Below are 27,105 nucleotides of genomic sequence, written 5' to 3'. Positions count from 1 at the left end.
CTTTCTAGTTTCTCTCTTTGTACCTGCTTTTTTCTCATCTAGTCTTCTGACAACATCCATCATGACGTAGTCCCCATTTTTGGTACATGCCGATGCACTGTAATCTTCAGTTATGCTTTCTGGGTGCAGTGATAAAACTCATCTTCATCCAAGATCAGCTCTCCTGTTGATAACTCCTTTCAGTGGTAATGTGCCTGTACACCACCTAGATTCCCTTTTATGTTACCTGCAAACCTATTCTCTTCACAACTCTTTACCTCTCATTTCTTTTTATTTTTGCTCTTCCTCTGTACTTCTAGCAACCAGCCTGATATTCCAGTTTTTACCAATAAACAACTTTCATGTTCTGACCTCTCCACCTTCTAATCCTTCATCATCCAAAATCTTAGCAGTTGCCATTTTCCCTTCTATACATGGATCAAAATTGAAGATCAGGATGTCTTCCTGCCTCCACATTAATACATTGGGCTACTGTTCATCCATGCATACCCTGCATTTGCTCTGCTATCATCTGTGCTCTTGCATGTAGGATATTGGTGGCAAGGTACCTAACCACATTATGCCATAAGATATAGGAGCAGAATTAGGCCATTCAGCCCATCAGGTCTGTTCTGCCATTGAATCATGGCTGATTTTCTTTTTCAACCCCTTTCTCCTGCCTTTTCCCAGTAACCTTTAACCCCCTTACCAATCAAGAACATATCAATCTTCGCCTTTAAATACACCCAATGACTTGGCCTCCACAGCCCTCTGTGGCAAAGAATACCACAGATTCACCACCCTCTGAAGAAATTCCTCTTCACCTCAGTTTTAAAGGGACATCCCTTTATTCTGAGGCTGTGCCCTTGAATACGACACTCTCCTACTAATGGAAACATCCTCTCTATCCAGGTCTTTCAGTATCTGGTAAGTTTCAATGAGATGCTCCCTCGTGCTTCTGAAAGCAAAGCAAACTCAGCTTGCACAATCATTCAATAAAATCTATAGCCCAGTTTCAGTTGAAATCTCACTGCCAATTGAAAGTCATCCTGGCACCAAGAATGATCAGAGAGGGGTTGCAGAAGTGGGAGGAGGTATGAAACAATATAAAGATGATTGGTATATTAATTTCACATGTACTAAGATACAGTGAAAAGCTTTTGTTTTGTGTGCCATCCTGATGGATCACGCCATACATAAGTGCATCGAGGTAATAAAATAATGGAATGCAGAATATTGTGTTACAGTTACAGAAAAAATGCAGGTGTGTAAACAAAGTGCAAGGGCCACTGTGAGGTAGATCAAGACATCAAGAGTTTGTCTTTTAGCATATGACAGGTCTGTTCAAGAGTGGAGTATGGTGGTTCATGCTCTCAAGCTTTTGTATCTTCTGCCCAATGGAAAAGAATGACCCGGATGGGAGGGATCTTTGATTATGTTGGCTGCTTTCCCAAGGCAGTGGGAAGTGTAGCCAGAATAAATGCATGATTTGCATGACGGACTGGGCTGTGTTCCCAATCATCAACCAAAAATTATATTAAAATAAAGGAAGCTGGAGGTCAATGGAGATTTCTTTAAAACATGATTAATTATGAGCCGTTAGACAGAATGCAAAACCATTTGATTGGAAGCAAGATAGCAATGAACAGTTCTTCAGTGGAAGCCTACCCAATGCAAATGATTGATTTCTCTAGGTTATAAAAGTAACCACATGTCAGACGTACTTTGGTTATGAAGAGATTATGGGAAAATTGTGGTTGATTTTCCCAAACTTTTACCAGCATCCATTCCTATTGTTATTTACAGTTTGTCATTGCTTTGAATGTTCCAAGGAATTTGGGCTGCTTATGGGCTCGCAATACCAAAATCTTATCAATGATGGTAATTTGTAATTAGTTGTGAAGAGGACATAAGATTCCAAAGGGATATAGATAAGTTAAGTGAGTGGGCAAAGATCAGGCAAATGGACTATAATGTGGGAGAAAGTGCAATTGTTCATTTTGGCAGGGAAAAATAACATATTGCATTAACTAAATGGCAAGAGATTGCAGAGCTCTGAGATGCAGAGGGACCTGGGTGTCCAAGTGTATGTTTCCAAGAGTAGACACAGCAAGTAATTGGAAAAGCTAATGGAATGTTATTGCTTTTTCCAAGGGGATTTGAAATGAGATTTAAGGAGGTTATGCTTCAATTTATATAAGGTAATGGTGAGATATCTGGAATACATCTAAGTATTGGTCTCCTTATGAAGGAGTTTAATGCGTTTCAAGCAGTTCGGAAGAAGTTACTCAATTAGTACTTGGAATGGGCAGGTTAACATGAAGGAAGATTGGACGGGTTAGTACTGTATCTGCTGGAGTTCAGTTATTAGTTTGTCTCTCATGAAAACCCTGTTCAATGTTTGCAGAGTCTTGATTATTTAAATGCCTCGCTTAAATAGTACTACCCTCATCTGAGTTGGAAGGTCGTGAGTTCATCAGTATCTTAAAAACTTAAGAGAGTCTGAAGAGACTGAGAGTCCAGGACACCTCAGAGCTGCTCATTTTCAGATGAGATGTCAAATGAATGCTCCTATTCTACATAATTCTGTGGAAAATATAGAAGCTGCCTTTAGTTGAAGCCTCAGATGTGATTGAAACGTATAAAATCCTGAGGGGTCATGATGGGCCGGATGTGTAGAGGAGGTTTACTTTTGTGGGGGAATCTAGCACTAAGGGTCACTGCTTTCAAAATAAGGGGACACTCATTTAAGGCAGCTGAGACTAAATCTTTTCTTCCCGAGAGTTCTGAGAATTTGGAATTCCCTTTGTCAAAGTGAAGTTGGAAGTGAAGTCTGAAAATCTTTACAACAGAGGCAGATAAAGAGTGCATTAAAGGTTACGATGGACCGACAGAGATGCCAAGTTGAAGTTGTATTTAAATCAGCCGTGATGTTGTTAAATGACAGAACAGGCTTATAGAGGCGTACAGCACAGAAATGTGCCCTTCGGCCCAACTCCTTCATTCCAACTGTGATGCCTATCTATGCCAGTCCTATTTGCCTCAGATCTCCTTTAAATTTCTCCCCTCTCATAAAACCTATACCCTCTAGTTTTAGACTCCCCTACCCTGGGTAAAAAGTCTCTGACTATCCTACCTATGCTCGTCATATTTTCATGAACCCCTAAGTCTCCTAGGCTCCAGTGAGAACAAACCCGGACTATCCAATCTTTCCTTATAACTTCAGCCCTTAATTCCAGGCAACGTGCTGATGAATCTCTTTTGCATTCTCTCTTGCTACCATATCCTTCCTGTAGTGTGTCAACCAGAACTGTACACAATACTCCAAGTGCAGCTCAACCAATGTTTTGTACATCGCCCCTACTCAGGCAGCCATGCTGAATGCCGCCTTTGCTATCCTATACATCTGTGTCATCATTTTCAGGGAACTATGAGCTTGCACCCCAAAGTTTCTCTGTGCTCCTAAGGTCCCTGCCATTTACTGTATATGTCCTGTTCATATTTGACTTCTCAAAATATATTACCTCTTACTTGTCTGGATTAAATTCCATCCAACTTCCTAACTTCTCAACCCAACTTTCTAGCTGATCTATGTCCCTCTGTATCCTTAGACAACCACCGTCACTATCTACAACTCCTCCAATTTTCGTGTCATCAGCAAACTTGCTAATCAGACCACCTGCATTTGCATCCATTTATGTAAATCACAAACAACAAAGGTTCCAGTACTGATCCCTGCAGTACACCACTTGTTACCGACTTGCAGTCAGGAAAACATCCATCCACCATGACCCTCTGCTTCCTATCACCAAGTCCGTTTTGGATCCAGTTTGCCCACACACACGTGCTTTAACCTTCTGGACCAGCCTACCACACAGGACCTTGTCAAAAGCCTTGCTGAAGTCCATGTAAACTACATCTGGCTCCCTGCGTTCATCAATTTTTTTAGTTCTCTCCTCAAAAAAAAACTCAATCAGATTTATGAGACAAGATTTCCCCTGCACAAAACCTTGCTGACTCCCCTTGGTGCCTGCCCTTCCAAGTGAACATAAATGCTGTACCTTAAGAATTTTTTCGAATAATATCCTTGTTAATGATGTAAGGATCACTGGCCTGGTTACCTGGTTTATTCCTACTGCCTTTTTTTAAATAAGGGAACAACAAAAGCTATCCTCTGATCTTCTGGTACATCCCCCATGGCTAACAGAGATGCCAAAATCTCCATCGTTGCTCTAGCTATCTCCTCCCTTGCTTCCCATAACATCCTGGGATAGATCCCATCAGGCACTGGGGACTCATCCACTTAATGCGTGTCATTTATCTCGAACACTTCTTGCTTCCTTATACATACATGTTCCAGAATATCATGTACCCCTCCCCAACTCTTTATCCTCCACATCCTTCTCCCTCATGAATACTGGTGAGAATATACATTAGGACCCCATTTACATCCCCTGATTCCACACACACATTTCCCCATTGTTTCCTGAGACCTATTCTCTTGCTTCTAGTATACTTATAAAAGGTTTTGGAATTCCCCTTAATCCTACTTGCCAAGGTCATTTCATGGATCATTTCATGGCCCTTTTTGCTCTCCTAACTTTAATTTCTCTCCTATATCTCCTATCAACCTCAAAGGACTCATTTGATACCAGCTGCCTATACCTGACATATGCTTCCTTTCTGTGGGGCAAGTGGCCTACTCCTGTTGCTAATTCATATTATCATAGTATGAAATTTCACAACAGCACAATTTATGAATATCTAAGCACACATTCTCCCTTTCAACCTAAGTCACTGAATGAATTTCCTACTATAGTATATACAAATAACCTAGAATAACCAGAACCAAATGCAAGCCCTTAACGGTGATTGGGGCAGGAGTGTAAAACAGGTTTTTGCAAAACAGTAGCCAATTTTGTTCAAAGTGTAAAAGGAACTGCCAATTTGCTCTTGCCTTTGGGACTTCAACTGAAGGCAGCGTCTGCATTTTGTAGAGGACTATGTAAAATCAGAACATCTGTTTGACACCTCATCTTAATGGCTGCAGCTCTGAGAAGTGCCGGACTCTCTCAGTCAGCCCTGAAGTTTTTTGGAGATTGACAAACCCACAGGCTTCTGACTAGAGAGTGGTACCTCTTCACGGAGGCTTTTACATAATCAAGACCCTGCATATATACTGAACAGGATTTTCAAGAGAGACAAACAAAGTGGCTGATCCAGTGTGATGTATCAGAACTGTTTGAAGAATTTTATACACGTTGAATACTTTACAATCTCTAAAGGGGGTAAAAGAATTGACTGAAAGGGTAATGGTGATAGCATGACCAGGAGAACGCAGCAAAACATTCCTAGCCCCAGTGGAGAAGGTTGGCTTAAAAGTTGACAATGGACTATTTTTTTAAAAACCTGTTCTAAGAACCATGTCTCTTAAATGCAGACACAGAAGATTGTAGATGTCGGAATCTGGAGCAAAAAAAAACAAGCTGAGTTCCTCCAGCAACTCTTGTATGCAATCTATTTTCAGTTCCCAGCAGTGGACCAACGACGTGAGCTACAGGAAATGGATTTTTTGGGGGGATCTTGTAGCTTGCAACAGACTATGATGAAGCATGTGATAAGGAGGACCTAGCAGCAGCGGGAGGAGAATGGTGGTGGCCAGCTAGAAAATGAAGAACTTCTGTATTCTGTTGATTCTCTTGAGGACCTTCACCTCATTGACCGCACCCAAACTGGGGGATGTTGCTTCACCCAACACTTCCAGTCCTTGTCGCCCTTTGGCTTTGGGATTTCAAGCAGCAAGTTAACGTGGCACCCCACGAGTTTAGTTAACCAACCTACATCAAGCCATACCAGGTTCTCCTGAAACTCAATGGCATTACCATAGTCCATTCCCCACTAGATCAGCATATTGGGGTTCTGTAGCAGCAAGTGGAAGCCTGCCAATGCAGTGGTACTAATAGTACCACCTCAATTCACCAAACAGTGGTGTATTGGCATAGCTTAAATTTAGGATGCAAAGATCTTTGAAAACCAAGAATGCTTTTATCATACCTACATGAGTCCAACTTCAGCTGGGAGGTCCAAAACTATCTATGCCTCGCCACATCAAGCAATGCCTACTTTATTCCAAGCAATGACAACTAGTGCGTTGCCAAATCCTTGACCTACCCTGACCTATCATTGCAGTCAGTATTGGTGTGATGGCTGCACTGAGCTCCAGTTTACTTAGAAATGACAGGACTTCGTAGAAGTTTCCTTCCCAGCACAAAGGAAGGACACAGATTGCTTGGCCAATAAAGGCTGGATAATCAAACACCTGCAGGGCAGACTGCAAGTCACGCAACATCCTCACTTGGGAAAAAATGCTTCCTTCCCAAGTGATAGCTCATTTCCTCTGTTGATGCCAGTCCCATTGCTACTGCAGTCTGGTTTCATTCAACACAAGCAACTCAGCCACATTGGAAGTGGACCGCTTTGCAACATTGGGATGGATGAAGGAAGGGAGCCGTAATCATCAATTGATAACCTCCTGATAATAAAGACCCATGATTGTCAATGAATAAAGACAACTCTTTAAATTGGCTATGTTCCCTCCACCCCTTCGGTGACCATCTCAGTGCTCTTTTAAGAACAGCACAAAAGCAGAAGCAACAGAGTCATAAGCAAGATGAAAATGAAACAAAAACGTTCTTCATGCAAGCATTAACTAGTGTCCCTTATGCATTCCCCTCTGTGCTCATCTTTCAGGAGTCTTTGTCTAGCCAGCCACTCCTACACATGGCTCCCTCTGTAGCTGCAGCCAAGCTTGAGGGAAGGCAGTGGAGCAGACGGTGCAGGGCAATTGATTTGTTCTGGTTCAGATTGCACCATCTCACTCTGGGCACCAGTTGTCTGAGGCAACCGTGAGGGCACTGGTGGAGGCCAGATGTCTGAGATGGGGCAGCTGAGTTTTGCTCCACAGGGCTTCTGACACATTCCCAGGCTGGGGCAGCAGACTGCCTCGTAATCTGCTGTAGGACAGACTCTGGCACACACTTGAGACCTGTGCCAACAGTGCAATCCAGCATCAGGATGGCAGCAGTCAGCAGCTGGTTGTTGGCAAGCTAAGCCTCGCGCCTGCACCAGTTGCATAGATGCTATCAACCTTTTCAGCACAGGTACTGGGTGGGATTTGCCTGTGCTACAGTGACAAATGACACCTTCTCAGTGCTTAACTGAGATGAGGAAGAATTTCTTCTCTTCAGGGGTCGAATGTTTGGAATTCCTTGCTCCAGAAAGCTGTGGAGGCCGAATCCATGAATGTGTTCTAAGCTGAGCAAGATGGGGATTCGATGGGAAAGTAGGATCAGCCACAATCTTATTGATTGGTGGAGCAAGCTTGAAGGTCCAATTACAGGTCGTCCCTGGATTACAAACACCCGACTTACAGACTCCTGTACATATGAGTTCCCATAATATTATTTACTGAGGAGAAGGAATTGGAGGACAGTGAAAACAGAGTGGGGCATACTAATGTGCTGGGACATTTTGAGATTAAGGAGAAGGTAGTGCTGGGTCTTCTGAAAAACAGGACTTGATGGCATATATCCTGGAATATTGAAAGAAGCAAATGAGGAGATTGTCGGGGCTTTGACAAGGATCTTGTGTCCTCACTAGCAACAAGTGAGGTCTCAGAGGACTGGAGAGTAGCAAATGTTGTTCCTTTGTTCAGGAAGGGAAATGGGGATAATCCAGTGACCCTCACATCAGTGATAGGGATGCTATTAGAGAGGATACTGAGGGATAGGATTTATGCACATTTGGAAAGGCATGGTCTGCTTAGGGACAGTCAGCATGGCTTTGTGTGGGGCAGGTCATGTTTTACAAGCTAAATCAAGTTTTTTGAGAAGGTGACAAACATGCTTGATGAGGGTAAGGCAGTGAACATTAATTACATGGACTTTAGTAAGGCATTTGATAAACTCCCTCATGGTAGGTTGATTCAGAAGATAAAGGTGCATGGGATCCAGGGTGAATTGCAAGTTTGTATCTTCTATGGTCAAGCCAGTTCCGAATCCAGAGTAGGGGTGGAAGGCTGTTATTCTGCCTGGAGGTCCATGACCAGTGGTGTTCCACAAGGATCGGTGCTGGGACCTCTGTTGTTTGTGATTATATATGTATGATTTGGATGAAAATGTAGATGGGTGGATTAGCAAGTTTGCAGATAACAACAAGATTGGTGGAGTTGTGGACAGTGTAAAGGACTATCAAAGAATACAGCGGGATATAGATCAGTTACAGATATGAGCAGAGAAGTGACAGATGGAGTTTAATCTGGGCAAGTGTGAGGTGTTGCTGTTCAGGAGGTCAAATGAAAGAAGAAAGCATACGGTTAATGGTAGGCCTCTTAATAGCATTGAGGTACAGGGGGATCTTAGGATCCAGGTCCATATTTCACTGAAAGTGACTATGCAAGTGGATAAGGTGGTAGAGAAGGTGTATGGAATGTTTGCCTTCATTGGTAGGGGTGTTGAGTATAAGAGTAAGGAAGTGATGCTGCAGCTATATAAAACTTTAGTCAGACTGCACTTGGAGTATTGTATGCAGTTCTGGTCAGCCCATTATAGGAAGGATGTGCTGACTGTGGAAAAGGTGCAGAAGAGGTTTGCCAGGGTGCTGCCTGGATTAGAGGGTATGAGCTATAAGGACAGATTGGACAAACTTGAGTTGTTTCTCTGGAGAATCGGAGGCTGAGGGGAGACCTGAAAGAAGTTTTTTTTAAAAATTATGAGAGGTACAGATAGGGTAGACAGTCAGAATCTTTTCCTCAAGGTAGAAATATCAAATATCAGAGGACATGCTTTTAAGCTTGGTGGGGGTGGGAGTTCAAAGGTGACATGAGAGGCAATTTATTTTTACAGAGTGGTAGGTGCCTGGAATGGGTTACCAGGAGTAGTAGTGGAAGCAGGCAGTTTGGTGGAGTTTAAGAGGCTTTTAGACAGACACATGAGTATGAAGGGAATGGAGGGATATGGATGATACACAGGAGGAGGATATTTAGTACAAATTAGCATCAAGATTGACAGAACATTGAGCCAAATGGCCTGTCCAGTGCTGTACTGTTCTACGTTCTATTATTAAATTTAAATTCCCATCTATGTTTCTGTTTCATTGTCCTCCACGGCAGGTACCAATGTACAATCTCAGCTTCCAGGGAGTTAGCACACCAGCTCCCCTTCTAAGTTGACTGCGGTCCGCCTGTACGTATCACTCCCCACCATTGGAAGTAGTGGACCCAGCCCAATAAATCACAGGCACATCCCTCCCCACCACTGGTAGTATCTACAGGAGGCGCTGCCTCAAGAAGGCAACATCTATCATCAGAGATCCCCACCATCCGGGCCATGCCATCTTCTCACATCTACTATGGGACAGGAGGTACAGAAGCCTGAAGTCCCACATTACCAGGTTCAAGACCAGCTACTTCCCTTTGACCAGTCAGTTTTTGAACCAACCTGCATAACCCTAATCACTACCTCAGTATAGCAACACTACAACCACTTTGCACTACAATGGACTTTGTTTTTTTTTGTCCTAATTGTGTTGTTCTTGTATGATTTTTGTATAATTTAAGTTTTTCTTGTAAATGTTGTGTATCTGATACTATGTGCCTGTGATGCTCCTGCAAGTAAGTTTTTTTTTCATTGCACCTGTGCATACATGTACATCTGACAATAAACTCAACTTTGACTTTGACCCGGACCAGATGTCTCTCCATATTGTGTACCTGGAATCTAGTTTCATCAATCAACTGAAAGCTAGTGCTCTGCAGAATGAGGTGATCTGTTCCTCTTCCTCCAGCATCCCTAATGACTGTACACAGATGGGGTATTGGTCTCTACTGAGGGTTTGTAATCATTAAAAATAACACATGGTGAGTGCATGGTTTTATTTGTGGGAGTAGCCAGCTAACATGCAGATACTGGAGGAAATGATTTGCAGGGCTGTGAGGAGATAGTAGGGAATAGAATTGCTCTGAGGAATGATGTTGACTTGATGGGCCAAATGGCCGCCTTCCGTGCTGTATTGATTCTCAGTGGTCAGGATGCATATTACCATAAGGGAGAAATGGATGGTGAAGCTATTTGCTTCAAAGTCGAGTTTATTGTCATATGCACAAGTACATGTATGCACAGGTGCAATAAAAAACTTGCAGCATCACAGGCACATGGCATCATATAAGCACCTGCACAAAAAAACATAAAACATAAATTATACACAATTTTTTCAAGAAAGGACACAATTAGAACAAAAGAAAACAATTTCCATTGTAGTGCCAAGTGGTCATGGTGTTGATATACTGAGGTAGTGATTAGGGTTGTGCCAGCTGGTTCCAGAACCGAATGATTGAAAGGAAGTGGCCGTTCTTGAACCCGGTGGTGTGGGACTTCAGGGTTCTGAAACTCCTGCCTGATGATAGTTATAAGAAGATGGCATGGTCTGGATGGTGGGGAACTTTAGATGTTGCCTCCTTGAGATAACTCCTCCTGTAGATACGACCAATGGCGAGGAAGGCTGTGCCTGTGATGTATTGGGCTGAGTCCATTACTCTCTGCAGCTTCTTGCATTCTTGCACATTCGAATCGCTTAAAATTCAGGACTTCTCCGGTGATACTGGCCACATGTATCTGGTCCGCCTCAAAGCTCCAGGTGGGTGACCCTCTCCTCCAGCCTGGATGGTCTCTGAGTCCCCCTCCCCTGAGCTGTTTGCTGCTTGACATTTCAGTCTACAAGACAGTGGGGAAATATTTGAACTGCAAAAGAATGAAGGGGTATGGGAAGTGAGTGGGGGCAAAGTTAGATCTGACTATTGAATGACTGAGCGGGCTCAAGAGGCCAAATGGCCAACCCCTGCTCCTGTTTCTTAAGTTTCTTATTTCAGTGCAGTAATGTCATTGTTTTACTCCTGTGCATCAGCCTGCCTGTCGCTCAGTGGCTTGTCTAAGGAATCTTGCTTATAATAGCTTAAGGCAGTGCAAGTGAGAAGGTCTCTCTCACTTTCCTGCATCTAGTCAGGTCATAGTATTTCTTTCGACACTGCTCCAGTGTCCTGGGAGACTTGACATGAGAGAACAGTTCAATGGTCAGCACCTTCCAACTCTTCTTTGTGAGCTTGAGTGATCATCTGCCTAATGTCCTCCCCTGCAAATACAGAGGATCTCCCTCCCATTTGTTGACTCCTCAAGGAACTGGGCGCTGTGGTTGGCGAAACATAACATGTTCCCTCCCCTCTCCTGCCACTCCATTCACCATCTCATCAGCAGAATCCCCAGTACATGACAATTGCAGCAGTGCTGTGGTTGATGCAAAATGCCCTTCAAGGATTGATACTATGCCAAGATGCAGCAGCTGAGCTGAAGTCATTGTTTAATTGACAGAATTGTGTATTATGACTTGCCTGATCAGACTGGCCAATGCTAACACTGATATTGGAATGTAAAACATCGCACTGGGATGAATCAGTTGGGTGATCAGCATGGTGATGGACTGGGAACTAAATTGGAACTAAACTCCAATTTGGGAACTAAAAAAATTTCTAACCCATTAATCTCACCTGACCAAGTAAGTCACGGTGCACTTCTCTGTTAACTTTTAACTATATTTGCCCATTCAGCCAGCCTATCCAGGGTTTCTTGCAGTTTGTTGTGATCTTCCTCACCACATCAAGCACTGCGCCCTATCCAAAAAAATGCATGGGTTCATTACTGACCCTTGGGGACTGCTGCTGCTCACTAGTTCAACCAACAACTCTTCATTTCCTGTCCCTGTGTCCCTCAGCCTTTTTATTCCATGGCTTTCATTTTTGCTGACCAGCCTCTTACATGGAGCTTTACCAAAGCTTTCCTCAAACCATGTAGCTGGCATCTCCCACGTTCCCTTTTATCATCCTTCTTTGTTAGTTTGCCACAGCTTTCTTTTGACAAAATTGTGTCAGTCCTTCTTCATTAACTCAAACTTCTCTAAGTAAGCTTTAATTTTTTCATTATCTCCAGAAACTTCACCACCCTTCAAGGTTAAATTGACTGGCCCCTAGTTGACCTATTTGTCCTTGCATTCCATCTTTTAAACAAGGATACCGCATTGCTAATTTCTGGTTTTCTGAGACCTTTCCTGTATCTACAGAGAATGGGAAGACTATGGCCAGCCCTTGTGCAATTTCTAACTTTTGTCTCTGAACAGGCTGGGACGCATCTTATGTGGATGATTTATCCAATTTAACCATAGCCAGCCTTTATAGGGGACATAAAGCATAAAAACATCAGCCCACAGAGCCCTCATTGACCATCAACCACCCATTTCTACTAATCTTACGTTAATCCTTTTTAATTCTCCCCACATTCTTATCAGTTCACAGATTTTTACCACTTACACCGTAGGGTTAATTTACAGTGGCCAATTAACCAACCCAACCTGCACAACTTTGGGATGTGGGAGAAAACCAAAGCACCCAGAGGAAACCCACACAGTTACGGAAAACGTGCAAGCCCCACTCAGACAGCACCGTAGGTCAGGATGAACCCAGGTCTCTGGCGCTGTGAGGCAGCAGCTCTACTAGCTGCACCACTGTACCGCCCTTGCTTGTACTTATAAATTTTCATCCCATCCACTATCTCAACTACTTCCTTTTACTGAGACTTTGGCTGCACCTTCTTCTTTGGTAAACACAGATTTTTAAAAAAAGTCTCATTAAATTTATCTCTATAACTTCTGTCCCCAAGTATAAATCACCTATTTGGTCCACCTTACCCTATTACTACCCATTTATTATTTATATGCCCATGGAAGTGTTTTGGGTTCCCTTTATGTGTTAACTGTCAGTCAATTCCCATATTCATTCGTTGGCCTTAGTATTTCCATTCAAACTTCACCTTTGAGCTTTCCACTTATAGCCTGGTTCTCATTTTAATTATCAATCTTGCAGCTGTCTGTTTCTTGGTCCATTATCTGTTTTATCATACTTTCTATGTCTTTTACCACCCAGCGGCATTCTTGCTTTCACTGCCCGAACTTTCCCAGCTACATTCCCAACAGGGTGAATCTATCTGAACCTCTCTTCTTTAAAGGTCACCCATTATTTTGTTGCAGTCTTTTCCAACCTATCTCTAAGTCTAATTAATACAGGCCAGATCTCTTGGTCAGGCTATGTCACTGACCTCTCTAGTGTCTCATTTAGATTCCAGTGCATATGCTGTATTTGCCCTGAGTAAATCCTTCTGTTCCCAGGGCTGCCTGTGTGGAATATGTATTAAACTAAAGAATAGCTTCAAATTTTCCAATTTCACTCCCAGTGTGAACAGGTTTTAACATCGGTTAGGGAATCAGGTTTTTGCTTTTGCCACAGTGAGCAGTTTTTTGCTAAAACCTAGTTGTTTAATCACAACTGTAAAGTTTCCATGAACGGATGGTATTTTAAACTTCCATGAAATTTCTCTATTATATTTAAGACTGATAACCTGCCACCATTTCTCAACACTGCCAAAACTATAGGCTTATAAAGAAAGATATTTGATAGTTGTCCAGTCTACCAGCTATGACTAACCCAATTTAAATAACTGGAAGTGACTAAGAAATTTATGCTGAATCATTTGCTGGTTTTATTAATATCGGGTGGTCAGTTTCCTGGGTTGTTTAAAAGCCTTGAGATAAAGTTACCTTTTGGTTCTCTATCATCTGTGTTTTTAAAAAAAACAAAGTTGCAACCTTTAAGAGCTTCGGTAAAGGATCTCAAATTGAGCAATTTGTAGAATCTCACCTTGGTCATTAATTCCATACAGGGTAGGTTGATATAAGGGTTTTAAATGTTACATTTTTCACATTGCTTGGCCTTTTGCATAAGTTTGGCTGATTATTATTGGAGTGGGCAGTCAAACTGTTCCAGTGAATTCAATGGAAACAGCCTCCATATCTATTGATTGAGCATTGTGCTCTTAGCATGATCTTCAAGGAAAACTATTTTATGAATGTGCAGTGTTGTTTAATGACAATTTTTCACCTGTTTGTAGGCAATAAATTTAGTGCATGAGAGAAGTCCCTATGGTATTGAAATTGTTAGATCAATGGTGTTATTGAAGAGGTACTCCCAAACTGTTAGAATCTTTGTTCCATAATCTGAAAATTTTTCTTTTCAGTGAACCTATATTAGATGAGGCATAATATGAGTCACCACTATTGCATAATGATTGTGTTATTTAGTATTTAGGAGTTCAAATCTTTGATTGGGCTGGCTACATTTTTACACCACATAATGACTTCAATAAACCGATGGAAGATACAGTGGATTGACATAATGTCACAATATCGTAAAGTCCAAGTTCCATAAGAGTCAGAGTTGTACAGCACAGAAAAAGGCCCTTCAGCCCACCATGTCCATACTGACCATTTTACCCATCTACACATATCTCATTTGCCTGAATTAGGACCATATCCTTCTATACCTTGCCTATTTAAGCGCCTGTCTAAATGCTGCTTAAACATTGTAATTGTATCTGATTCTACCACCTCCTCTGGCAGCACGTTCCAGATATCCACCACTCTCTGCTTAAACTTGGAGATTCTTTCATTATTGATCCCTTACAAATTGGAAAAAATGAAAAGAGCTGCAGTAAGAATGTAGCATCTTGTGACAGTAGGCAAGTGCTGAAACACAAGATCTTTCTCTCCTCCTTTCACTTAACATTCTGTAGAGATAAGACTACAAAGTGTACTCTGAACCAAAGATAATCTTTAAGATTATTTTAAGGTAAATTGATTAACTGGTAGATGGTTGTTTACTTTTACTATGTACAGTCAAATGATATCTATAAACTGGCCGTTTAAGAGGAGGGATGTTTAAGGGTCATGTTTTAACTTAAAACATCAACCATTGGCTGTGAGCGTTATGAGTGATTTGCAGTTTAACTGTCAAGTCGAGTTTATTGCTATATGCACAAGTATGGTGAGGTACAGGTGCAATGAAAAACTTACAGCAGCGTCACAGGCATGTAGGTATAGACAACACATAGAATATAAATTATACAAGACAGTGAAGAGAAGAGAAAAAACTGCAAAAACAAGACATTAGTGCAAAAAAAACTGTTACCTTCATCACCTAAAAGTCATTGGCAAGTTACTGCAATTACAGAAGTTCCCTTTGGAACAGAAACCACATTTATGAACTGTTAATGAGCTGTGACCCATTCAATGTTGGGCATTATGCTTGGGGGAATGATTCTTGTTGAGAAATTAACCAAAAATAAAACTTCAGATTATTGAGGGTAAGTATTTATTGTGCATAGTTTTCAGAAGGGTACACTAATAATGCTCTGGGAGAGTCATTGGTTTGTTTTGCACCAAGAATAAAACTTCAGAAGCATTCATAACATCAAACCCTAATTAATATATCACCCTCTACACAACATCACCAAAGATTCATCGAACATCTCAGTTAGGAGCAGGAGCAAGGCTCTCAGGCCTGCTCCGCCATTTAATGAGATCACAGCTGATCTGGCTGTAAGCTCAACTATACATTCCCATTTACTTGCAGTAACTTTTCACTTCCTTTGCTTATCAAGAATCTATCCACCACTGCCTTAAAAAAAATTCAAAGATTCTGCTTCCATCCCTCTTTGAGGAAGAGAGTTACAAGCACTTGCGACCCTTGAAGAGAAAACATTTTGCCTCACTTGTCTTAAATGGGCAACACCTTATTTTTAAGTGGTGACTCCCCTAATTCTAGATTCTCCCACAAGAGGAAACTACTTCTCCATATCCACTCCATTCAAGCCCCTCAGGATCTCATACCTTTCAATCAAGTCTCCTCTCATTCTTCTGCAGTAGATACAAGGCTAGCCTTTCTCCATTAGACAACCTACCCATTCCAGTTACTAGTCCAGTAAACCTTTTTGAGCTGCTTCCAATGTCTTAACATTGTTCCTTAAATTAGAAGAACAATACTATACACAGTACTCTCACATGGTCTCACCAGTTCCCCATATAATCCCACAAGCCAATAAAGCCAAGATTAATCTTGAATCAAAAAAAGACAGATGCTAGAAATTAGAGCATTATGATTGAAGTACTCAGCAGTCCAGACAGCATCTGTGGAAAAAGAAACAATGTTTCAGGCTGATGACATTAATCTTACCTGTGAGATTTGATTGCCTGTGATGTAATATTCCAAATTTTGCCTCTTCACCTCCGAACCTCACTAGAAATATCAAAAATGGGTAGTGTCCTTGCTGGTTGTTGCAGTGTCCTGTAGTCTTGGCAAGGACAGCCAAGTGTCCTTGCGCCCATTTCTGATCACCACTGTTGCTAGAATTGGACATGTGTGGTTGCCATGAGCTCAGCTGTAATTGTCAAGCCTCAAAAAGTCAATAAGTAAACAGCAAGTTACTATTACCAAGAGGATTTAACCTTCACGATGCGACAGCTAAAGGGAGAAAGTTGAGAGACGAAGTGAAGAAAGTGGTTAAAGACCTGTCTCCTGTTACAAATCAAATAATAATGTAAGATTTTAGTAATGTTAATTATTGGGAATGGAAGTGAAAGAGAATCAACATTTTGTTGCCTTGCTGCACATAAAAGCTCGTTAAGTTTATTATTTGTTGAGAAAGACATATGTTCTGCAATATTTATACAATGTGTAATTTAATCCAAAAGAAATCCAAATTGTGAATTTATCTGGAACATAGCTTTTCTTACACATTGATTTTCTTTGTTGCAGGGAACACCAGTCTGGTTGAGAGAAAATAATCAGCATCTTCCATGTGTTGTTTCAGCATGTGCAGGAGGGGTGATCAACTTCACCACCGTCTGTGGTCAGGTGAGGCTGAGCTCTAGCTCTACAACTTAAATTTCTCAGGTGTTGAATAGTGCCCAATGATACATATCTAATTATTCTTCCACCTTCCTTTCTGCCAACAAACACCAGATATTGGCAATAACCTATCACACAAGGTATTGGAAAGTAGCTGTGGGGAAAAATGTGTCGGCTGAGAACAGTACTTAATCATTTTATTTGGCTGCCCAGAAGTGAGAGAGTGGGTCGCTTTGAACATTAAAAGAAAGGAGGCTAATTTTTTTTTCTATTCATGAGTTTTGAGAATTGCTGCTGTCACCATTTAAAGCTCATCTTTAACTGCCTTTGTGAAGGCAGGGGTGAGCTGTTGCCTTGAACCATTGCAGTCTTCCAGGTGATTTTGACAATTATAATGGACAATTGAAGTAAAGAAAATGGGTTGGAACTCTCCCACTAGGAATGGGGAAGGGGTTGGTATAAATGGATATCTGGGGGAAAAATCGCTTGGAAGTCATGTCAATTTTCCAAAGTAAAGTTAAGGTCCAAGCGTCCATCCATCCGTATAGCATAATCGAAAGCAAGATCTACCAAAAGCAGCACAACTGTTCAGTGCAATAGAACATAATTGTTTCTTCCTGGCACTCAAAATATTCATTGTATTTAAAGGCAGTAACCAGGTTCATTTTCATTATTACAGCTGAAAGTGGAGTTTTTACAATAAAAGATATTCTGGATCAGAGTGAATAACATGATTTTATATCACTGAAAATGACTTCAAAAATTTAGATTGAAAGATTTGCTACATTCGTCACATACAATAGTTGAAATAATTTAATAAGCCTGTTAGTATCTTATAACAAAATTGAGCTTAATTTGCCTCATGGGTACTGTCATAGGAAAACCATCCTTATTTGATCTGGGTCTGATAATGCTATTTGGTAGATTTCGGGCTAATTGTGCTGATAGAACCAGTGGAAACTCCAGACCAACATCTTTCCTTAAGGTGACATTGAATATCGGATGAGCAGGAATTTCCTTCAATTAGATATTGAAAAGATTAAAAATAGAGTATCTTTTGGTCCCTGCTAAAAACTCATTTCTCTGTCATTGACTCTCTTCCTCCCTCTGGCTTCTTGTCTGAGCCTGAACCAGACTGTTTGCAACTTTGGTGCCATAGTTGACCCCAAGGGGAGCTTCCAACCAGTCTTGCTCCATGACTAAAGCTGCCCTTTTCTTCCTGATTCCACCCCCTCCCTCCACTTGCAAGCTCCTACAATGCTAGTCTATGCCTATATTACTCCTAGACAACATTATTCAAGCACATTGCTGATTTGGTATCGCATTTTCCACTCTCCATGTACTTCAGCACATCCAAAACACTGTGTCCACATACAAACTCCCAACAAGTCCCACTTGCTCATCTCCTCTGCTTTGCTCATTTGGGGTGGAAATGTGGATCAAAGTTCTCATCTTTGTTTTAAAATTCCTCCTTGATTCTGGAACCTCCTGCAGCCCCACCACCTTCCAAGCTATCTGGATCTTCCAGTTCTGACCACCACCTGCAAATCTGATTTTAACTGCTCTTCAGAAAGCTGCACATTCAGCTTTCAAAGATTCTTGAATTTCTTGCATAAGCCTTTCCAACTCTTTAACTCTTTTCTCCTGAGGCACTTTGACAACCCTCTGCCTCAATGTCCTCCCTCAAGATCTTGCATGGCTGTCAAATGTTAAATAAAAATGGAAGATGCTGGAAAAGCTCAGTCGGTCAGGCAGAGTACCGGGAGGAGAAAGAGTTAACATTTTCAGTTCAAAGATACTTCAGAACTGGGAAAGAAAGAAAACTAGGAAGTTTTCAGTTGCAGAGAGGGATGGACAAAGGGCATATCTCTGATAGGGTGAGGCCAGGTTTGCCATGGGGATAACCTGTTGATAAAGCCAATTGATTGACAGATTAGTCAGAGGAGTTAGAAACAAGCAAACTAACATGTAAAAGCTGTAAATGTGTGTCTGGAAGAAATACCCAGTAGATCAGGCTGTGGAGAGCGGAAAACCTGAGCTGTCAGATATTTGTTCAGGCCCCTGGGAGAATTTACTACTCTTTACTTAATAGGCTTATTACCGCCATTCTTTGCCTAGTTCTTAAATTATATCACAATTAGTGAAAGTAAATGATCAGGCTGAGTGGTGATAAGAAGGGGGAGGGGGTATCTTTGGGATGGAGCTCCAGTGAACATTCCACAGCAAGGAAATTTTTTTAGGAAGCTGTATGTTTTTGCTAGCTGCTCCTCGTGTTACGAAATTGAACAGTGTTCTCTCTGTACAAAGGTTATAATTTTGGAGTTGTGTTCAACTTGCTGATATGAAAGATGCATAGACACATGAAGGAACTTGACAACCTGATGATTTACACCACACAAATTGTAGTACACGCAAAGACTTGCAGCCATTGACAAATGGTTTGTCTGTCTATTCTATAATGCAGTCAGGACTGAGGATTCTAAGCATCTGATTGGATATTTTGAATATAAACAGCGTCAGCCAATCAGTTAAATAAATGGTTTTGCAGACAACTGCCTTGCAAGATATTTTAACCAGATTTAATAATGTTTATTAAATGAGCCAATGCTGATGTCATTAGTGTTTTCTTTTTCACTTGCCAAATGAAGGAAATTTAAGAGCATATTTTTGCATGTTTAACCCAGTTCTTTGTTTTCTCAGTTAAGATGCCAGTAAATTAGACTAACAGTTAAATCAGAATTAACTGAGGATTAAATGAACATTTAGAATTTTGTAAATTTGTCTGAAGTTTCTCTGTCACCGTGATAGTCAAACCAACTACACTGATTTGTACCCTGATAATAGCTTGGTGGTTCTTCCACTATTGAACAGCTCACTTAATGGAACAATAATATTGATCAGGCATCTTTGAAGAAAGGGAGAAAGTACAGACACTGAATTGATCTATACATTTATCTGGGACATTATGGGACAAGCCTGCTTTATGAATGTAGAAAATTGTTGCTCGCTACCAGAGTTGGGACACCATTTGATTTTCCTTTATTTGTTCACAGAATTTGGACATATTAGCATTATCTGTCCCCAATTTCCCCCTGAATGGACTCGTCCATTTCGGAGTTGCCAACATTACTATGGGTCTGGAGTCACATATAGGCCATGTTGGAGAAAGGTGACAGATTTCATGTCAAAAAGGACATTAGAAAACCAAATAGGTTTTTACAATAATCTGATGATTTCCTTGGTCACTGTTAATAAATATTGTGAATTTGTACTCTGAAGGACATAATCCTTGAATCTCTGTAGGCATGCTGTCTCCTGCCAAAAATGAAACGCCTTGTTTAAAAGCTAATTTTACTCTTGTCAGAATTAATTTTCTACCTGAATCTGGGATCAAGAAGTCTGATAGGGTAACATGCTTACCAGTGTGATCAGTATTAAGTAACAGAATGGTCTTTATTTCTTACTGTTGACCTGGCAGACTGTTCATTATCCTTCAGTCAGCCGAAAGATTGCTTTGTCATCAGTTCATTATGTTGTAGACGATGGAGCTTGTGAATTGCAGTAGTCTGGCCGGGAAGTTGGAACAGATGTTGCCCATTACCTGTGTGAAAGCCAGCTGTTGCTACTTTGCACAATAATACCAATCATTCATCTGCTTTGGATCAGTCTCAGACATGTGACCTATTGGAACAGACACAATCAAGTTTGGGCTTTGGAGATGAACAACAACTGTTGACTAGTTTTGTTCACTTCCATTATTTGCATTCTCCTGAATTGGAACAGCTTTTGCACTGAGAAATGGAACTTTTAAAAGTAGCTACTAGATGAAAAGCTTAGTGGCCTAAGCATGAGCTCTTCTCTAATTTTGAACTGGCAGTTTATTCTCTCCCAATTATTGGTAGAAATTTTGTGACAGCAGCATTTTATTCACACTTTTGAATCCTCTTGACAGAATTTATCTCAGATGAGATGGGCTTGGAATTCAGCAATGTTTATGTATCCAATGCTAAACATTCCAGACCAAATTATTATAAACATTTTCAAATATGAAGTTGAAGAAATTATATCTCAGTAAACACCCTCTTGAGCTGAGCCACTTAATTAAGAGGGTTTTTCTAATTTAATGTGTAAAAGGACCACTTCAGTGAAGAGAGAGAAAATGTCTACAATCTTGGTCTGTTTAAGTGCTTCCACAGTTGCCTGGCTATGCAGTGCAATAGATTCATAGTTATGCCACATGGAAACAGGCCCTTCGGCCCACTTGTCCATGCCAATTAAGATGTCTATCTACACTAATCCCATTTGCCTGCATTTGGCCCACATCTGTCTAAACCTTGTACCTGTTCAAATGTTTTTTAAATATGGTAATTATATCCTCCTCTGCCACTTCATCTGGCAGTTTGTTCCAGATACCTACCACCTTCTCTGTGGGAAAACTTGGCCCTCAGATCCCCTTTAAATATTTTTCCTTTCACCTTAAACTTTTGCCCTTTAGTTTTAGACTCCCCTACCCTGGGGAAAAGACTGGGGCTATTCACCTTGTCTATGCCCCCTCATAATTTTATAAAGCTCTTTAAGGTCACTCCTCAGCTTCCCATGCTCCAAGGGAAACCAGTCCTAGCACATCCAGCCTCTCATTATAACTCCAGTCCCGCTAACATCCATGTAGATCATTTTGGCACCCTTTCCATTTTAATGACATCCTTCCTGTAGTGTGGTGACCAGAACCGCACACAGTACTCCCAAGTGTGGCCTAACCAATAACTTGTACGACTGTAACATGACGTCCCAACTCCTAGACTGAAAAATACTTTGGCCAATGAAGGCAAGTATGCCATTTGCCGCCTTCACCACTCTGTCTACCCGTGTTGCCACTTTCAGGGAACTATATACTTGTACTGTGTATTTACTGTGTACTACTTTCACTGTGTATGTCCTGGCCAAAATTGAGTGACTTCCAAACTTGCATTACTTTGCACTTGTCTGAGTTAATTCCATCAGCCATTCCCTCCCTGGTGGATATAAAACTGATTACCCGAACAGCTTACATTTTTGAGGATTATTTATCAAGTCGCTCACTTGAATAATTTGAATATTTTCTTCTCTAATACTGAGCCACATAGTTCTTAATTTGTGACTTAGTTCAATAACCAAATCACAGTAATACAGCTCCAGCCTATGTAGTAAAAATTTTTTAAAAACTGCAGATGTTGGAAGTCTGAAATAAAAACAGAAAAAACGGCATAAAGACTCAGCAAGTCAGGCAAACCTGCGGAAGGAGAAATATAGTTATCAAAGTCAAAGGCCCTTTGATGTGACCAGAAACATTAACTCTGTTTCTCTTTCCACAATTGCTGCCTGACTCTCTGAGTGTTTCAGAATTTTCTGTGTTTATTCCACCATGTACTGTATATGAGGGGTAGAAGCAATCCACCTGAACTGTTTCTTCTGGTTGCATTTAGACATTCAAGCTCCATCTTTTGGAGTTTTATCTCTCCTCCTTACTCTCTAAGATTCTCTGTGAATCTTTGATCACTTTGTGTTGGTCAGTCTGATTACATGCCTATGCACTGTGGTGGGACTGCATTTTATAAATGTAAGTTGTTTGTCCAGAAAACTGTGGATGTAAAGAAGCCAGAGGATGACAGGAAATGACTGGGCTGTTATGTAGTCTGTGGTTAAATTCTTTGCCATCTATGGGTTCATGCAGGAGGAATGGGCACTTGGGTGTGGGCTGCTGTTGCTTGTGGTATTTTATCCCAACATAAATCAGTATATTCAGTATGAAGAAACCAAGCTCTGCAGTATAAGGAGTGTCTGTGAAATTAATTCTGATTGTTAGTTAAAATAACCACAATAGAATGAGTTCCATCTTTTGTCCAGAACCAGATCAGTTTGGTTTACTTTTTAAAATTAATGGAGAGAGCAGACAGTTACTTTTTGAAATGTCACTTTATCTTGTATGCCTTCCTTTGTAATTGAGCCTTGGATAACCTGACTTCGGGGCATAAAAGTTATTGATAAGTTGTTTTGCTGCCGAGTAGGAGAAGTGGGGATTCTGCCTTAAGCATCGAATTTGATACGATGTAAACTATAAATGCAGTTCTGAATGTGCTGGGTCACACCAAACCAATCCGAGCCTAATTATGAAAACTGCCAGATGGTGACTAGAGAGATCATAGAATGGCGAGCATAGAAAAAGAAAGAAGTAGGACAAGGAAAGCATTAATAGGAAAGGAGGAGAATAGAATATCTTGTGGGTGGGGAAGGAGGAATTATTCCTTAAATTAGCAGCACATTGTACATAACTCCAATGTTTTTCCCTGGTGAAAATGAAAAGGGGTGCCATTCTACAATTGCCCATTTTGGTCAACACCAACTTCTGCCAACTCCAAGTAGTGTACTTCCTTCTCTTGTGGGATGTGGGCATTGCCAAGAAAGACTGCATATGATGGGCAGACTTCTTTGAAGATGGGGCAGTGGTGGGTGGAGGCCTTGTGATGAAGGAACTGCCACTGTGCTTTCCTGCCTCTCCCCCATAATCCTTTGATTTCCTATGTATTTAAAAAATATATGAATCTCTAGAGATTTTTATCCCTCTTATATTTTTTTAAAACCAGTGTCCACCCACTTTCTTAACTGCCTTGTCAATGGACTACTTGCATTTATCTTGTATTCTCAGGCAATCTGCTACAAAGCTACATTTCTGTATGATCCACAAACTTCAAAATTGCTCTCCCTGCTGCTTCATGCTGCTCTTACAAATGACAAGACAAGCAATGTTCCTGACACAATCTCCTGTCTCCACTCTACACTTTCTCTCTGCTTGATAAAACAGTCCGTTCACCACTATGCCATTCAACTGCCATCCCAAACCTAGTTTAGTACCATGCCCCTTTAGTATCATTGATTTCCTAAAGCAATTAGTTATTTTACCATTTTTAAAAGTTTGCATGAGCAATATCTTCTTCAGTTACCAAGGGTGTAACGATGGGCACTCGCATGGGCCCCAGCTATGTCTGCCTCTTCGTTGGCTATGTTGAACAGTCTCGTTCCAAGCCTGCTCTGGCCCCACTCCTCAACTCTTTCTCCGCTGTATCGGTGACTGCTTTGGTGCCATCTCTTGCACCCATGCAGAACTCAACAGTTTCGTAAATTTTGCCACTAATTTTAACCTGGCTCTCCAATTCACTTGGACCACCTCTGATGCCTCTCTCTCCTTTCTAGATCTCTCCATCTCCATCTCAGGAGATTCATTATCCATGGACATCTTCTACAAACCCACTGCCGCCCACAGCTACCTTGATTACAGTTCCTCCCACCCTGTCTCTTGCAAGGACGCTATCCCTTTCTCTCAATTTCTCCGCCTCTGCCGCATCTGCTCCCATGATGAGACTTTCCACTCCAGGACATCCGAGATAGGGTGCCCCTTGTCCTCACATTTCATCCTGTCAGCCTACGTATCCAACACATCATTCTCCGCTACATCCGCCATCTCCAATGGGACCCCACCACTGAGCACATATTCCCCTCCGCACCCCTTTCTGCCTTTTGCAGGGACCACCGTCTCCACAACTAGCTGGTTCACTCCCACCCCAGGGACTTTCTACTGCCCCTGCCATAGGTGTTACAGCTGCACCCTGCACCACCTCCATCACCTCCATCCAGAGACCCAAACAGTCCTTTCAGGTGAGACAGAGATTTACCTGCACATCTCCTAATATCATCTACTGCATTCGGTGCTCCAAGCGTGGCCATTCCTACATTGGTGAGACCAAATGCAGACTAGATGACCATTTTGTAGAACACCTATGCTCCGTCCATAACCACAATCTGCAACTCCTTGTTGCCGGTCACTTCAACTCCCCCTCCGTCACTGATATGTCAGTCCTCAGCCTCCTCCACTGCCGAAAGAAGTCTAAACACAAACAGGAGAACAACATCTCATTTTCTGTCTTAGGGCCTTACAGCCTAACGGGCTGAACATCTAATTCTCTCACTTCATGTAAACCACCCCCCCACACCCCCCCCCCCACCATCTTGCCTCTTTTTCCCATTCCTAGCCTATCTCTCTTTCTTTCTCCTCACCATTTTTTTCTTTTTTTCTCTCTCCTTTTCCTCTTCTCCCCCCCCCCCCCCCCCCAATACTGCCTGCCTCCATACCTTTGACCCATCCCCTGATGGATCTGTTCTCCCTTCCTTCCCCGCACCTGCCTCTCACTATTTCTTACCTGCATCTACCTATCACCTCCTTGTGGTCTCCCCTCTTCTGTCCACCTATCACTGCTCTGTTTATCCCCCCTATATATTGGGCTTCCCCCTTTTCCTATCTTGGGTCCTGAACAAGGGTCCTGACCTGAAACGTTGGCTGTCTGCTTTTCTCCACAGATGCTGCCTGGCCTGCTGAGTTCCTCCAGGATCTTGTTTTTTTCTCATCTAGATTTCAGCATCTGCAGTCCTTTGTTTCTTATCTTCTGCATTTCCTTCAGATCTCTTGGTTACTTCATCAAAAAACTCAGGCTGGTCAGAAACAATTTAATCTTGAAACATGAGACACCAACATGGTTAAACTGAAATCTTGTATCCATGGCAATAGTTTTGGATAATCTACCCACTACTGACCATCAAATTTATCCTCTGTCCTTGTTTGAAAGTGACTGGACTTTTAGCAGTGCTTCAGTGTTCTGACACCCTTCAGATCTCCAAGAAGGGTGAAAGATTCTGACCAGACCTCCCTCCCATTGGTAATGTCACACAGCCATCTGGACTGGGAGATCTGACTAGACATGCTATAGACTAAGCTAAATTTTCCAATAATCAATGGATCAGCTTAAAAATCTGCAGTTCTGTCTCATCCAGCTGTGATTGTTGATGAACAATTATGCAACCAATGGCCCCGAGTGTTAGTATCACATATTTTCTAACCCCTTGAGTATAAGCATTGTGTGTTGCTCTGCCTTCTCTGAACTTGGTGTTGACTCTGAATTCTTTAAGCAGTCTGTTCTCATGCTGTGCTTCACTGAATTTAGGAATATGGCCTTTTAGTGCTCCTGGATTTTATGACAGTTGGCACTTTTTAGTCGTGATTGTGCATGCTGTGTATTCTCAGAACCGGTGCCACGAACTTGCAAGCAGTAGCCACTGAGCATTCTTGAAATTTGGTAGTTTTCACTCCACATTTTTTTTTCTGCGTTTGGCAATATAGGCATTGTTTGTTTTCTCAGCTATTTAAACTCTGCTTTGCCTGATTTAACTGTTTTTACCACTGACCTTAGGAGTGTAACCACCACTCAGTGGTCCCTTCCATCAGTGTTTGCAAACCCCTAACCTCTACCACCACCTTTCTTTTGTGTTTCTCTCTCTCTCTCACCGTCTCTCTCCGGCGCGTTTTTTTTTGTCTCTCGCTCTCGCTCTCTCGCGCTCTCTCTCTCTCTCTCTCTCTCTCGCTCTCACACACAGACACACGCGCAGCACTTTTCCCATGTGCCCCCATCACAAACTTCCCCTGACTTTCTCTACTAGTTTTCCAAGAACTGGCTAATCACACTAAACATCTCAAGTATTCACCAGGTTAGGCAGCATTTGTGAAGAGAGAAACAATCAGTGTTTTGCATTGATGACTGGGATCCAGGCCATCAAGGTTATTACATTATCTCTACATTAAGTTATTTAATGTCATTAGATCTTTGGTTCCCCTCCATTCTCTTACATTGTTGCATCTTCTTCTGCAGTGAGATGAGACAGAAAACATTTACTTAGTGTCTTCACAATTTGTTTATTTCCCATGATAACTTCATCTGCCATTGCCTTCAAGGAACACGCATTTACTTTTGCTACATGTTCACTTTTGTATAACTGCAGCAGCTTTTGCAAAGTTCTATTGATATTTCTTCCTAATTTGATCTTGAGCTACCTTATTACACTTCATCGGTATTATTCATCTGTTGCAATTTACTATCACCCCCCCCCCCCCATCCTCTGACTGGCCTACTATATCTTTTGACAATATTAGAAGCTTCTTATTTTAATGTAATGTAATCCTTAATCTCCTCAGTCACTGTGCATCCCTTTTCAAATGGAATTTTCATTTTTCAGTGGAATGTGCATTTTGACAATTTTGCAAAATTTCCTAAAATGATTTGCCAGTAGATAAATATTCAATCTTAATTTCCCAATCTGTTTTAGCCAATTCATCCCTTATACAAAACTTATTGGCTTTATTTACATTCAAGACTGTTTCTTGTTGTTCTATGCTTCTGTCAGACTGCAAGCAAAATTCTCTCTGA

At 41.5% G+C, this 27,105-nt stretch overlaps 1 protein-coding gene across 1 annotated transcript in view; it reads left to right on the top strand.

Moving 5' to 3' along the window:
• The window catches only part of myo10 (myosin X), a 208,432-nt gene that overhangs the window by 37,716 nt on the left and 143,611 nt on the right, over window positions 1-27,105 (top strand). The window contains exon 2 of the mRNA XM_052015834.1: window positions 16,727-16,825. Coding sequence (XP_051871794.1) covers window positions 16,727-16,825 — 99 coding nt within the window. The remainder of the gene's footprint in view (window positions 1-16,726; window positions 16,826-27,105) is intronic.

This window comes from Pristis pectinata, chromosome 5, assembly GCF_009764475.1.
Source record: "Pristis pectinata isolate sPriPec2 chromosome 5, sPriPec2.1.pri, whole genome shotgun sequence".
Taxonomy (NCBI): domain Eukaryota; kingdom Metazoa; phylum Chordata; class Chondrichthyes; order Rhinopristiformes; family Pristidae; genus Pristis; species Pristis pectinata.
This window is presented reverse-complemented; position numbering and strand designations above follow the sequence as displayed.